This window comes from Equus caballus, chromosome 3, assembly GCF_041296265.1.
Source record: "Equus caballus isolate H_3958 breed thoroughbred chromosome 3, TB-T2T, whole genome shotgun sequence".
NCBI classification, from domain to species: Eukaryota; Metazoa; Chordata; class Mammalia; order Perissodactyla; family Equidae; genus Equus; species Equus caballus.
Window position 1 is genome coordinate 71,485,051 of NC_091686.1, and position 15,841 is coordinate 71,500,891.

A 15,841-nucleotide genomic window follows, 5' to 3' on the forward strand; every position below is an offset into this window, starting at 1 on the left:
CCAAGTGGTTAAGTTCGCATTCCCCACTTCCACAGCCAGGGGTTTCACTGGTTCAGATCCTGGACATGGACATGGCACCATTTGTCAGGCCATGCTGAGGTGGCGTCCCACATGTCACAACTAGAAGGACCCACACCTAAAAGATACACAGCTGTATACTGTGGGGATTGGGGGAGAAAAATCAGAAAAAGAAAAGCAAAATTGGCAGCAGTTGTGAACTCAGGTGCCAATCTTTAAAAAAAGAAGCTTTTGGTAATATAGCAAAAGATTTGTGCAGTTCACTCTATGATACTCCTTTAAAATATGATTTTTTTATTAATATCATTCTAGATTATAACTGAGTAATGTTTTTCTTATACTAGCAGGAATAATTTTCCTTTCTAGCTTTAGTCAAAATACCAGAATATATGTCATTTAAGTTCTAAATGATTGTAACAATCTTGTACTTATAACCAAATTTCTTTCACAGGTTATTTGCTGCAGTAGTACTCATTTAAATATTTGAGATAGAAAGGATCTTCATAAAAATATTCAATGTTCTATTACATTAAAATACAATGATTAGAGGTGACATCAGGATGGTGTAGGCAGCACCAAGGATATGCCACTTAACCTAAAAACAATTATACTGGCAGAAACTGTCTGAAGTCACTATATCAGAACTCTGAAGTCCATCAGAGCACTCACAACTTCCAGCGGAGAGCTTGGCTGGTACATAGGGATTAATGAAAAGTCAGTCAATTTTTATTCAGCTTTTAGCAGAGCAGCAGCTTCAAATTCCTCATCTCCTAGCCCCAAGGCAGGCTAAATGCCTGTATTCCTTGCATGATTTTGTGGAGCCAAGGTTTAAAATAAGGACCATATCCTCCAAATATTGTGCTTCTGCATTCTATTGTTGATTTCTGCCTTTCATCACTGAGGTAGAGGCATGGAAGTTGGTCAGTTTTTCCACAACCCTCTAGCTAAAACAGCTTTCAGGAGAATTAAAGGAGCAACGTTGTCTTTTTTTTTTTTCATTTTTTCTTTTTTCTCCATTTGGGAGAAAGACAATAAAGAATTGGACCACTTTAAAACACCCTCACAGAGAGTAGAATTTAGAAAGCCATGTGCATGTCCAGCAAGAGACACAGGCTACAAAAAAATCTGAGAAGATGTAAAGCTTTCGCCTCAGGCTGATTCCTGGCAAAGAGATACCCTTCAACAACCGAAAAAAAAAAAAAAAAAAAAAAGAAAAATCAAACCACAACGAAAAAGGAGAATCTGAATTCCACAGTTAATACATTATAAGAATCAAATGTCTGGTTCTCTACAAAAATCTCAAGGCATACAAAGATACATGAAAGTATCTTTCACTCAAAGGGCCAAAATAAATTGAGAGAAAGTATCCCTGAGGAAGCTTAGATATTGGAATTACTAGACAAAAACTTTAAAACAATTGCCTTAAAGATGATCAAAGACCTAAAGGAAGATATTGATAAAAAGAAAACACAATATAGGAACAAAATGAAAAGATCAATAAAGAGAAAGAAACTACGAAAAGAACAAAAAGAAATCTGGAGCTGAGAAGTATAATAATTGACATGAAAAATTCCTCCTGGATTGCAAAGCAGATATGAACAGGCAGAAGAAACTGGCAAACTTAAAGACAAGATGACACAAATTGTTGAGTCAGAGGAACGGAAAGAAAAATAAATGAAGACAAATGAACAAAGCCTAAGGGACTTCTGAGACACCACCAAGTGGAGGAACATACACACTGTGGAAGTGCCATAAAGAGGGAAATGGTCAAAAATAATATTTTAAGTAATAGTGGTTGCAAGTGTCCCAGATTTAATGGGAGAAATGAATATAGAAATCCAAGAAGATCAAAAAACATTAAATAGGATAAACTCAGGGACGCACACTAAGACACATTACAATCAAGCTTTCCAAAAGCAGAGAGAATGGTAGAATCTTGAAGACAACAAGATAGAAGCAACTAATCACAGAAATGACCTTCAATAAGATGATCAGCCAATTTCTCATCAGAAACCTTAGAGGTCAGAAGGCAGTAGGTTGATATTCTCAAAATGCTAACAAAAAATTCTCAACAGAGAATCTTACATCAGGCAAAAATTTCCTCAAAAATTAAGTATAAATTAAAATATTCCCAGGTAAATAAAAGTTGGGGGAGATCATTACCACTAGACCTGCACTTCAAGAAAGACAAGAGGGAGTCTTTCAGGTTAAAATGAAAGGGTACTAGATAGCAACACAAAACCATAAGATCTGCAGTAAAAGTAACTACAAAGGCAATTATAAAAGCTAGCAGTATTACACTTTTGGATGTAACTCCATATCTTCACTTTCTCACTGATTGAAAAGAAAAATGCATAAAAAACAATTATTATCTGCATTATTAGGAACACAGTGTATAAATATGTAATTTGTGACATCGTTAATAGAAAGGGGGATGGAGCTATAAAGGAGTAGAGTTTTTGTATGCTATTGAAGTTAACAACCAGATGGTCAAAGAATAAATCACAAGGATAGTTAAATAATACTTAAAATGAATGAACACTGAACAGACTGAAACTTATGAGATGCAGTGAAAGCAGTTCTCAGAGGGAAATGTACAGCGGTAATGCCTATACTGAACAAGAAGAAAGATATAAAATCATAACCTAATTTATATCATAAAGCATAAGAAAAAGATGGCAAACTAAACCCAAAGCAAGCAGAAGGAAGGAAATAATGAAGATTAGAGCAAAGATAAATAGATCAGACAATAGAAAAACAATAGAGAAAAGTAATGAAACCAAAAGTTAGTTCTTTGAAAAGATCAACAAATTATCAAAACTTTAGCTAAAGTGGCAAAGAGAAAAAGTAACTAAAATCAGAAAGGAATATGAGGAGAACACTACTGAATTTAAAAGATCAAAAGGATTATAAGGATATTATGAACAAGTATATTCCAAAAAATTGGACAATGTAGAAAAAATAAATTCCTTGAAACATACAAGTTGTTTAAACTGACTGAAGAAGAAATGGAATATTTCAAATGACCTATAACAAATTAAGAGATTGAATTAGTAATCCAAAATCTCTCAACAAAGAAAAGTTTTGGACCAGATAGCTTCACTGGTAAATTGAATCAAACATTTAAAGAAGAATTAAAGGATTAAACTAATCTTTTTCAATTTCTTCCAAAAATTTGCGGAGGAGGAATCACTTCCTAAATGGTTCTGTGATGCCCAATTTATCCTGATACAGAAGCCAGCTGAGGACATCCCAAGAAAATAAAATTACAGACCAAGATTCCTTGTAAATGCAGCTATAAAAATCCTCAACAAAATATTACACATCAAATCCAACAGAATATTGAAAGGAGTATTCACTATGATAAAATGGAGTCTATCACAGGAATTCAAGAGTGGGTCAACACAAGAAATCTATCCATGTAATACCTTACATTAATAGAATGAAGGATAAAAAAAAACACACAATCATTTCCACTTGCACCCAAGAAGGGAATTTGACAAAATCCAACATTCTTTCAAGATAAAACCTCTTAGATAACCAGGAATAGAGGGAATATTCCTCAATATGGTGAAGCACATTTTTGGAAAACCCACAGGTAACATCTTACTCCATGGTGGAAACTGAAAGCTTTCCTCCTAAGATAAGGAGCAATCCAAGGACATCTGCTTTTACCGATGTTATTTAGCATCGTACCAGACCTTCTAGCCTAGGATCTTACACAAGAGAAAGAAATAAAAGGCATCCTAATGGGAAAGGAAAAGGTAAAACATTTTCTATTTGCAGATATCATGATCCTATATACAGAAAGTCTCCAAGAATCCATAAAAAGCTACCAGAACTAATAACCAAATTCAACAAATTCTAATGCACTACAACACGAATGAAGCTAAAGAACATAACGCTAAGTGAAATAAGCCAGTAAGAACAAGACAAATACTATATGATCTCACTTATATGAAGTACCTAGAATTGTCAAATTCTCAGAGACAGAAAGAAAAATCGAGGTTACCAGGGACTGGGGAGTGGGGGAACAGGGAGTTATTGTTTAAGGGTGCAGTGTTTATGTTTGGGATGATGAAAACTTCTGAGGTGTAGAAGGTGGTGATGGTTACACACATTGTTGATATACTTAATGTCACAGAATTGTAACTTATAATAGATTAAAATGATAAATATCATTATGTATATTTTACAATAGTAAAAAAAAAAGACAATGTTTGCCTTTACGTTACTGCCAAATAAGTAACAGAAGTTCAAAACACTAATTCTTAAAAGAACTGTAAGTAACATCCCTCCCTCTTGCTTCTGATAACTCCACTTAAAACTTCCGTTTACCAGAATGGCCTAGTAACACCAATTTGTAAATATTTCAGATATAGATTGTTTTGTTTCCTTTATCTACCAAATGAGAGTTGTCCTGTTGATGACAGCCTGTCTATTAGGACAATTGCAAGCAATTGAAATATAGTTGCAGTTTGAATTTAAAAACACCCATTACTTAATCACTTAAGGCCTCAGTTTGGCTATCTGTTATATGGAGGCATTGAACTAGATTAATTCTAAGTAACTGAATTCTGTGATTATGAAAATCTTTTAATAGACTAAAGGTATTTATCTTAACAGGTTCTGTGGAGATACACAGGAAAGAAACCAGATACGTTAGGGCCCAATACACGACTATATGACTGGATTCCACAGAATGATCTTCTAGGTAAGACCAAAGAGAAGCAAAACAAAACACAGTTGAATGAGGGATAATCTGAATGATTACTCAATAACAAATATATACAACATATTTGTATTCAAAACAAGCTAATAAAACACTTCATGTCTTCTTCACATTTTTTCTGAAGTTTCTTAAAGAAAAAAGTATTCATGACTCTCGTTAAAGACTGCAAGGCAAACTACTGAAGACCATCATGGACTTTTGCAGTGAGGCAGAGAGATTGGCCTCAACTCTGAATACAAAAAGGAAAAGTAGGGATTTTATAGCCAAGGAGCAGAGCAGCAGAGGGAGCAGGGGGAGGGGGGGCGGTCACTGGATGGAAAATTACTCTGAGGAAACCTCAGGGGCATGGAGGACTCTGGATAAACTAACCTAAACAGATGTTTGTTGAAGGTAGGTCAAGGTGATGAGACATCACCTAGCAGATGCTGATGGATTAGGAAACTGATCAGATATAAATGGTGATCAGATATTGAGTCTGGGAGAGTCTAGCTAAACTGACGGGAGGATTCTTGCTAAAATTTGACAATGCAGAGACAACACATAGAAGCCAAAATAATAGGGTCTAGTTGAGAAGAATGTTCAGAGGAGCCTGACTAGAGTTTGGTCAAGGAGAGAATTTTTGTCAAGCTCTAACATTAATATGGAATTTATAATCTCCATTTGCTATACAATCTCCTTCTTTTCAGATCAGAGTCAACATACTTTTAGGTCAGGCTCTCATTAACTGGCATAGAATGTTGCAGTATCTCCTGAGTCTCTGCATCTGTTTTCAACTGCCTCTCTTCTCTCTTCCCCACGATAACTATTTGAAAATAAAAATTGGGTAATTCTATTTATCATTTTTAATATTATAAATGACTCCATGTTATAAAATCAAGTGCAAAATCCCATTTTCTTAAACAGAGTACTTCATGAACTTGTCCTAGTCTATCTTTCTAGCCTGTTAGTCCAACATCCTCCCGCTGAAACACTACACGTCTTGCTTCCCCTTCCCCCGCCATACAAGACTTTTGTTTCTTCAATGTTTCCATTATTCTTATTAATGTGTTCCTTACCCCAACACCTTGTCCAGCTGACAACTATTCTCCATCATTTAAACTCCACAGAAACCTTCTCAGAGATTTAGGGAATGACCTAATTGCTGGAATAACTAACTACTGCTTTGTTTAGAGTTTATGGGAATTTATATACGACCTCATGGCACAGAGTTGTATAGAAGATGTTGTCTAATTGAATCAATGTTTTGTGCAGTGGTCATTATTTTCTGTTTCTGAAAGTCTCACAACTTAGAATAATGATATATTTTTTCCTGTTAGGTCATCACCAAACCAGAGCATTTATCACCCACTGTGGAACCAATGGAATGTATGAAGCTATTTACCATGGGATCCCTGTGGTGGGAATTCCAATATTTGGTGATCAGTTTGGCAATATTGCTCGTATGAAGGCCAAAGGGGTAGCTGTTGAAGTAGACTTGCATACAATGACCCGTTCCGATCTGCTTAACGCTTTGAAGGAAGTTATTAACAACCCTTCGTGAGTATAGAATATATTCTTTACTGAGAACCAAATAGCATTTTAAAAGAAATAAACTTTCATTCAATTTTAAATTGGTTACTTTTAAATAAACACCAACACCTTAATTGATATCAAATATAATTTTCTTATACTTCTCAAATCTGTGATGACATTTTAATTCATGTATTGTTAATGAGTAATTGATTACAACCTGAAAGAAACACTAAATTTATGTAAAGAAAATAAGCTATTGTTAAAGAGGCACAAAATGTGACTTTTTATTAATAATAATTATTGTTTATTTCTCACAAATTGCTGGTAATAGCATTATAGAGAATTTAGGTTTACAGCACAAAAATAGAGAAACAAAAATTAAAACTCACTTAACTCTCCTTGTGCAGCTGTAACGAATTACCAATACAGATTATTACTTCAAATATTTTATTTTGCTAATCCATAAGGATAAAGAAAAATGTAGAAATAATTTTATAAAAATGGTATCATGCTAATTTTTAGCCAAAAATATTCTATATTGCTATATTTTAACTTAAAACGAAAGAAAATAAAGTAGTGGCTGCCTCAGTTGCGCAGTAGTTAAGTGCGCACGTTCTGCTTTGGCGGCCTGGGGTTCACCGGTTTGGATCCTGGGTGTGGAGGTGGCACCGCTTGGCACATGACACTGTGGTAGGCGTTCCACATATAAAGTAGAGGAAAATAGGCACGGATGTTAGCTCAGGGCCAGTCTTCCTCAGCAAAAAGAGGAGGATTGGCAGCAGTTAGCTCAGGGTTAATCTTCCTCACAAATAAAAAAAGAAAAGAAAGTAAAATTGAGAGGTCAAAATGGGGACATAGAAGTACCAGCCTCTCTGTCTCCTGACAAACATCAGTAATTACATAGCTATCCATGAACAAAATTAGCTCTGGGAGAGCTCTTGACTCCACGCAAGAAATTGTAGCAAGAAAGTGAAAAAAAAAAAAAGCCTGAAAACAATCACCAAAGAAGAGAAAGAAGATAGCTTCCTTTTGCCTGCATCGTCCCATCCCCAAGCCAGCACTGCTTACTGCCAGGAGGAAACTACTCAGCTAGAAAGAGTCCCTAAAAGAAAGGAAGAGCTGGTTGAGCGACAGCTTCTCAAGCCTTTGGGGCACAGAAATAGAAAAAAAAATCTCCTAAATTGATATGGAGCCACAAAGGACCCAAAATAGCCAAGGCAGTCCTGAGAAAGAACAAAGCTGGAGACATCACACTTCCTGATTTCAAACTATACTACAAAACTGTAGCAGTAAAAAAAGTAATGATACTGGCAAAAAAAAAAAGACACATAGACCAATGGACAGAATTGAGGACCCCTAAATAAACCCTTCCATATATGGTCCACTAACTTTCACCAGGTAGCCAAGAATATTCAATGGCAAAAGAAGAGTCTCCTTAATAAATGATGCTGGGAAAACTGGATAACACATGCAGGAGAGTGAAACTATACCCCTATCTTACACCACTCACAAAAATTAATTAGAAATGAATTAAAGACTTAAATGTAAGACCTGAAACCATAAACCTCCTATAAGAAAACATAGGGGAAAATAGCCTTTATATGAGTCTGGCAATGATTTTTTGGATAGAACACCAAAAGCACAAGGAATAATAGTGAAAACCAACAAGTGGGACTGCATTGAATTTAAAGATTCTATAAGCAAAAGAAATGACCACAAAATGAAAAGCAATCTATGGAATTGGTCAAAATATCCACAAATTATATATCTGGTAATGGGTTAAATCCAAAATATGTAATGAACTCATATAACTCAATAGCAAAACAAACACACAAGAAAAACTAAGTAGATAAAAAAATAAGCAGGAGTACTGAATAGACATTTTTTCAAAGAAGACATACAAATGGCCAAGAGGTACAGGAAAAGGGGCTCAACATCACCAATTATCAGGAAATGCAATCAAAACCACAATGAGATATCACCTCACACCTGTTAGAATGGCTGTCATGAAAAGACAAGTATAATAAGTGCAGATGAGGATGTGGAGAAAGGAGAACACATACTTTTGCAGGGAATGTAAACTGCTACAACCACCATGTGAACAGCAAGGAGTTCCCTCAAACAATTAAGAAGAGAATTACTATATGATTCAGCAATCACACTTTTGGGTATAAATCCAAAGGAAATGAGAATTGGACATGGAAGAGATATCTGCACTCCAATGTTCATTGCAGCATTATTCACAATGGCCAAGATAAGGAAACAACCTAAGTGGCTGTCAATGGATGAATGAATAAAGAAGGTGTGGTATATGTATACAGTGGAATATTATTTAACCATGGAAAAGAATGAAATCCTGCCATTGGTGACAACTTGGATGACCATAAATGCATTATGCAAAGTGACATCTCAGACAGAGATGACAAATACCTTATGGTATCACTTATATGTGTAATCTAAAAGGCCAAACTCACAGAAACAGAGAGTAGACCCTGGTGGCTACCAGGACCTAGGGGATCAGGGAGTAGAGATATATTGGTCAAAGGAAACAAACATACATGTATAGGATGAATAAGTTCTAGGGATCTTTGTAAACCATGGTAATACATGCTTGAGAGTTGCTAAGTGAGTAGATCCTAAATGTTCTCACCACAACAACAAAAAAATGGTAATTATATGATGTGATGGAGGCATTAGCTAATGTTACAGTGGTAATCAAATTGCAATGTATAAGTGTATCAAGCTATACATCATACACCTTAAACTTACACATTTTTGTATTTAAATTATATCTCAGCAAAGCTGGACAAAGTCCTTTCATTTTGATCTTACTTGGTAACATTCTTTCATTTCAAGATAAACATAGCTGTGAACATAAATAAATAAATGTAAATTCTCAATAATAAATGATTACATTAATTGTGTTATTTTATTTAAAATAAATCAAAAAAATATATTCAGGGAAAGAAAGAAGCTATAGTGAAAGTAAAAGAATTGCCAGGTTTTGGATAAGTATTCTTTAATAGACAAATATCTTACAAAAATTTGCATATAGATCCATGAACAAATATTGACATTAGAGATTAGAATAATTATTTTTAAAATGTTTCCAATTTTGGTGAATATAGAATTTCTCACTCTAAAGTCACTTCTCAACCTCTCATATTTATTTCTTAAACCTCACATTTTAATTTTTGTTTGTGGTCTTATCATTACTTCATTGTTTTTTGTTTTTCTTTTTGAGGAAGATTAGCCCTGAACTAACTACTGCCTGTCCTCCTCCTTTTGCTGAGGAAGACTGGCCCTGAGCTAATATTCATGCCCATTTTCCTCTACTTTATACTTGCGACACCTACCACAGCATGGTTTTTGCCCAGTGGTGCCATGTCCACACCCAGGATCCAAACCGGCCAACCCCAGGCCACCAAAAAGCAGAATGTTCGAACTTAACCGCTGTGCCACCAGGCCGGCCCCCCTCATTACTTCACTTTTAAGGCTTACAGCATATACATCTTGTCGATGACCACAATTTCCAGTATTGTTGAACCCTGGTTTGGTATTCATATGGATTTATTAATATCATTTGTGTTTTACCTCAGTCTTTCTATTCCTGAGAGGTTTTGGGTTTCTTAGTTTGTTCTCTAACAAATATTTTGTTTATGGATCTTGGAGCTTTTGTTGTTGTTTCTTTTTTTTCCTGAGATATCTCCAGAGGAAATTATTCCTTAAGTTCTTGCATATTAAGAAAAGCCTGCCTTGCTGTCTTAAAACCAAAGGATAACAGGGCTTTGTATAAGTTTTATGACTCCCCATTCTCTTCCTCAGAACTTTTTACACATTGTTCCACTATTTTCTGCAATTTAATGTTCTATCTTCTCCTCAAATGATGATTGCACTTCACTGTGGAAGAATTAACTCCTTCCTTCAACTCCTTCGCAAATCCAAGGAAATCCTTCTTCTAGATCAGCCACCCAAAACCTTAAACCAAAACTCTGGCCTGGTCTTATGTTCCTTGAGTTAAGTTATAACGGTTAGTGTTCTCACTATTGCTATCGTCGCTTCTCACCACTGGCGCTTGCATCCCTCTGTAGCTTGAAGCAGAGATTCCAGTCTCCACTCAGTCTCAGGTCGTACCTTTTACCCATAGGGTCCCATTAACTTTTTGGTTTGGCCTCAAATGTCTAGACCCAGGAGAATCATCAACAGAAACCAATGCCTGCTACCATTGAAGACTAGCTTATTGTTAACACTTACACTCCAGATCCAACCTGTGGGGGAAGAGGGAGGTCTCTTTATCATAGTTTTGCTCCTCAATGCTACTTCCTGTCACTATCTTGTTCCTAAAACACACTTAGCAAATGAGATCAAAATTCTTTATTCTTAACTGAAATGTCTACATTCTTATTTCTGAACATTTTAAATGCTGTTTCCAATCAGAAATTATTTTCTCTCCTACCTCCAATTATTACTTAGTCTACGAAATATTGAATAATTCTAACTGATAGGCTGCCATATCTAGAAATTTCTCATGAGAAAATAAACTGTCATATACATTCTGGGCTCTCAGTGATATCATCTATGGCAGGTTAATTATATAATTATGTAGTAACCTTTAATAACATTACATAATTTAGTATATCATGTTCTTCATGAACTTTTCAAGTTGCTGACTATGTATCCAATCTTTAGCTATAAAGAGAATGCTATGAGGTTATCAAGAATTCACCATGATCAGCCCATGAAGCCCCTGGATCGAGCAGTCTTCTGGATTGAGTTTGTCATGCGCCACAAAGGAGCCAAACACCTGCGGCCAGCCTCCTACAATCTCACCTGGTACCAGTACTGTTCTTTGGATGTGATTGGGTTCCTGCTAGCCTGTGTGGCAACTTTTATGTTTCTGGTCACAAAATGTTGCCTGTTCTGTTGCTGGAAGTTTGGGAAGACAGGAAAGAAGAAAAAGAGAGAGTAGTTTTCTTTGAGTTTGGCTGGAAATAGTGTTAGGGCACATCAAGTTAATCGAGCCACTGAGTTGAACAGATTCCTCTCCTACTCTTCCAAGCTCTTGTCCATTCCTCAGCTTATCAAGTCAGAGATTAAAGACTCTTCCAAGGAGTTGGTCTCATGATTTAGAATTAAGGTTTAGGTAATCTAGTCTTTAAAAAGAGAAGATAAACATATAAACGCATGGAAGTTGCTACTATTGAAATCTTAGTGCTTTACTTTATTCACTTGTTTCAGTTCAACATATTGAGATGCTGTTTGAGGCCTTAGGAACATAATGATTAATTCTGTATTCAGTATCAATCATATGGAACATTTTCTAAATACTTAACATCATTTTGGTTCCTGTATGTTATAATTACTGCACATTCTCTAAGGCAACTATTCAAGAAGCAGGATAGAGGAAGCTGTAACAAGAGCCTCCCTTCCAATTAGAAATATCAGGAGACTGTTAGGGTTTCTACGCTGTTATGAAGCACGTTTATACCATCAGTTTCCTTTTATATGAGACATCTGACTTTGTCCTCCTTGGAATATAAAACACTATTTTTTGTCTTTGATGTGCCTGTTGCCTTGATTTGGGAATTAATAATAATAGTACCTGATTTGTATTGTAACAATTTGTGGCTTCAGAGAACTAGTTGATTTTGACAAGTTAGCAGGATTGATGGTATGGTAGAGTGAAAATCAATAATTGGAATTTAATATTTAACTTTTTAAGTAATTTCAAATTTAAAAAAAATTCCTTTCTACACTAATTTTACCTATCTGTATTTGGAAAGAAGAAGCAAAAGTACTTAGTTACACTTCAGATACTTCAGGGGGAAAATGCATTTCTCAGAAATGCTATTTGCTATGGGAGTGATTTCTCCATCTAATCAGAAACTCAATGAATTTGCCCATTTCTTCTTCTTCCTTTCCTCCCTCACTTCACCTGGTCCTCTCATAAACTGTAACATGACGACTATACCAGGCACAAGTACTTAGGATTCTTGATACCTAGCGTGGGCCAGAAATCTTCAGTGAATGTGAAGATGTAATTTGAATTTTAATAGAAGTAAGGCTTTCTCTTTCTTTCTTTTCTAAATACATTCTCTTAGAATGTATTTGCCAATTCTTTGTCCTCAGGCTCATGGAATTATTCAGTCTGTGATAACTTTGTCTATTAAGCAAGTTTAGCAAATGATTTACCACAGAGTTTGATATTTATAACCCAAGCTTGAGAGACCTAAAATTATGGCTCTCTCTTAGAACAATACAAATCATTGGGGGGATATCTATTTTTTACAGGAATCGTGACACAAATAAGACGAAGGTAAACAATACTTAGATGGGAAATTAGCTTTAAAAATATAGGAGAAAAAAGATATTTTCTCTATTTTATGAGGACTTGAAATAATTAAATAGTTATAATGATTTAATGCGTTGAGTGTAAAGATGCAAACATAAATGCTGTTTGCTTTAAGATATAATTAATGTAATCAGAGCAATAATTTAAAATGGTGTTGAATTATTTATTTTGGCAATTGGATTATGATCTTTCCTATCATAGTCTTTAAAATCAGTGTAATCTTTGGTCATTTTATGTCGAAGTCAAGATATCACTTCACTTCTTCATTATTATACAGCATAACGAGTTAAAGTAAACTCAAGATTGGATATTTTGTTAGCTATTTCTGCATTTATTCAAAATAATTACTCGGACAAATAGATGAATATATTCTATCTTGTAGAGACAAATGCTTTTCTTAGGAACATATATTTATGTATTTAAATCACTTATAGATCATTATATCAAGTATAGTAACATTCAGGTATTAATTTTGGGTTTGCAGAGGCTAAACCTTTGTAATTTACTGTATTTTTTCCTGTTTAAGTTGTAATAAGAACACATTTTTCAGGAGTTTAATGACTTCTGGCTTTCTTAATCACTTAAAATAACAGTTTAAAATACTTTATTTTTAAACTATTTACAATTCATATGTGACCATGTTATGAAACTCTGCTTAATTTTCTTCTGGATCATAACTTAATTGAAAATATAATAAGTAGATGCAAATATCTTGTGCCTACTCTCATGAATATATATGTGGCAAAAAGTTATGTTCTATATCTTATAAATAAAAAGTGGTTCATATTGCTGTATGTTTTTATTTTTGAACTTGCTTGCCTTTTACAATGTGAGAAGTATTTGTTTCTGTTGTTTTAAATATTTTACCAAAAGTAAAAGATTCATCTGCAGACCCAGATCTACCCTACTCCCTAAGTTAATGGAGTGGTATCCATGATATTCAAACTGTGATACAGCTGGGACTGAGAGGAGTCTTCTGCCTATGGAACAGAGATCCTAAGTTCTGCAGTGCACACTGAATCACTGTCTACCTTCTACTTCTCACTTTCGTTTTCTCCCTGGATTCTTGGCTTCTAAGTCCCACTCCAATTCTGTCATTGTTCTGGGTTCTGGCTGTAAACCCAGACAAAGAAGCCGAAATCCTAATCTCTCACTCTCAGTTTCTGCCAATCATTTCCCCCAGAGACATTCCTTACATCCATTCAGTTGAAATCCCCTCATATATGACACCAATTAATCCATATGACATCATGAAATGCAGGCACTTATCTATTACTCTCAAAGCAATTGTCATTTCATAAAATCATGCTCCTACGTGAAGGGAAGCCACTCCATTGTCCTGAAGATCGTCTCCTCTGATAAACATTCGTTCTTATAGCTCCTGTCTCTTTTCAAGGAACTCCTATACATGAGGTCTCATCACCCAGGTAATGATGTGGGTGGGGATCATAAAATTCCCAGAGAGTTCAGAATAAACTAAATCTTTCTTCATTTACTGACATTAAACTGCTATTCCATCAATAACTAATAGGAATTGAAGGAAAACTTGCAGGTGTCATAAAGGTTTTAGCAACTGACAGGGTCTCCATTTCAGTCACCTCAACCGGATGATGACAGGCCCATGGTTGTCTTCATGGAGGTCCAGAGTCTAGTATTAACTCTGGGACAAGATAAGGATGTGTGGCCAACTAATTGTTTAGATTTGGTGTTTATGTTTCAAAGTCTTCCTCTCCTTTTCCCATCAACATCCAAGGCCAGTTTGTTTACTGATGGCTTACAACTGCTGTAATGCATGAGATAGGCTGGCTTAGTTAAAGGACTAGAGGAGCACAAAGGACCCCATTAGTTATTTTTGTCTTGTATAAAAAATTAAATTCATCATACAAATCTCAGTGGTTTGTTTCCTGAGACAAAGTGTAGACCGTACAAATGGGAAATGACCCTGGGGATCGTGCCAGGAAGTCTTTTGTACCCTTGATGCTTACTTTCTCCTACTTTAACTCCACAAACTCTGATATCCTGTATTAAAAGCATTACCTGAGTATTCTCTGTGGAGTCTTGTGAGTCCTTTCAATTACCCAAGCTAGAGATCTTCACAAAAGGCCAATTGCAGGCCACTGGAATTGCCTGCTCCTCACCTTCCACCAAATAATACATCACAAGCACTGTCTTAACTCTGGGTGATGTTCAGATATCCACATACTGTCAAAGACTTGGAAGATATGGAGGTTATGATTCCTATCAAAACCTCATTTAACAAACTTGTTTGGAGTGCTAAAATTTAGGTATATCATAGAAATGACTATAATTTATCACAAACTTAATTTATGAGGCTAATTATAGGTACAGATATTATATCTATACCAAAGCAAATCAACACATTCCCTGGCATCAGGGACTTAGCTACTAATTTGGAAAAGGCTTTTCTCCTCTATCTCTACCAACAAAGAGAATAAATGTCTGGATTTTCTGTGGCAGTAGATACCATATACAGTATTCAGAGTTTGAAGATATTTGTGGTCCAAGAAACATGTATTAGAGGGCATCCACTACAAAAGAAACTCAGTGACTAGATGGACTTGAAGGCCTACCCTGTGGATTTCAGTCGACTTTTTTCCCTATCCTCCCTGTTTCTTGTGAATAGGCCCACATGCAAAACAGCCAGGGAAGCATGGGCTGCATAATATGTACTTCTCCCTTTCAGGACTGAACTAGCTGCTGCCATTGCATGTGTCCAATTTTAGCCCCCAATCTTGACCATCATTTTCGGAGTGGACCAGCAACATAGTTGGTATCAAAATGATACACCGGCCTCCTTCCATTATGGAAGAGGCAGTTTCTGGTCCTCACAAGGTGATACACATATTTAGACTACATATTTGCCCACCCTACCTTCAACTTTTCTCCCAAGACCACTATTGGTGAAGTTAGTCACTACCTTTCCCTTGTGATGGTATACCACACATCACCTCTGAATAGCGAGCACAGTTTAAAACAAAGAAAGCATGAAAATGACTAGCTGGTCTGAATATATGGGTGGCATTGAGGCTTCAATTATAATTTTACTCAGGTTGCAGTAAAAATTCAATTAATTGCCTGAAGCAGTACCTCTAAGAGACCACACCAACCACTCAGTAAGCACTAACAGTTTAAGAATTTACATCCTTAGAAAGCTAAGTTGTTATATAAGGGAAAAAGATGGGACAGGGGTGTAGGACTCATATCTT

General features: G+C 35.6%; 1 protein-coding gene across 1 annotated transcript in view; it reads left to right on the top strand.

Annotated features, from left to right (window-relative positions):
• LOC100068041 (UDP-glucuronosyltransferase 2C1-like) overlaps positions 1-13,400 on the top strand; it is a 35,276-nt gene extending 21,876 nt beyond the window's left edge. Inside the window, exons 4-6 of the mRNA XM_070262385.1 lie at positions 4,645-4,732; positions 6,067-6,286; positions 10,952-13,400. Of these exons, the coding sequence (XP_070118486.1) occupies positions 4,645-4,732; positions 6,067-6,286; positions 10,952-11,231 (588 nt within the window). The 3' untranslated portion in view covers positions 11,232-13,400. The remainder of the gene's footprint in view (positions 1-4,644; positions 4,733-6,066; positions 6,287-10,951) is intronic.
• Positions 13,401-15,841: the final 2,441 nt, after the last annotated feature.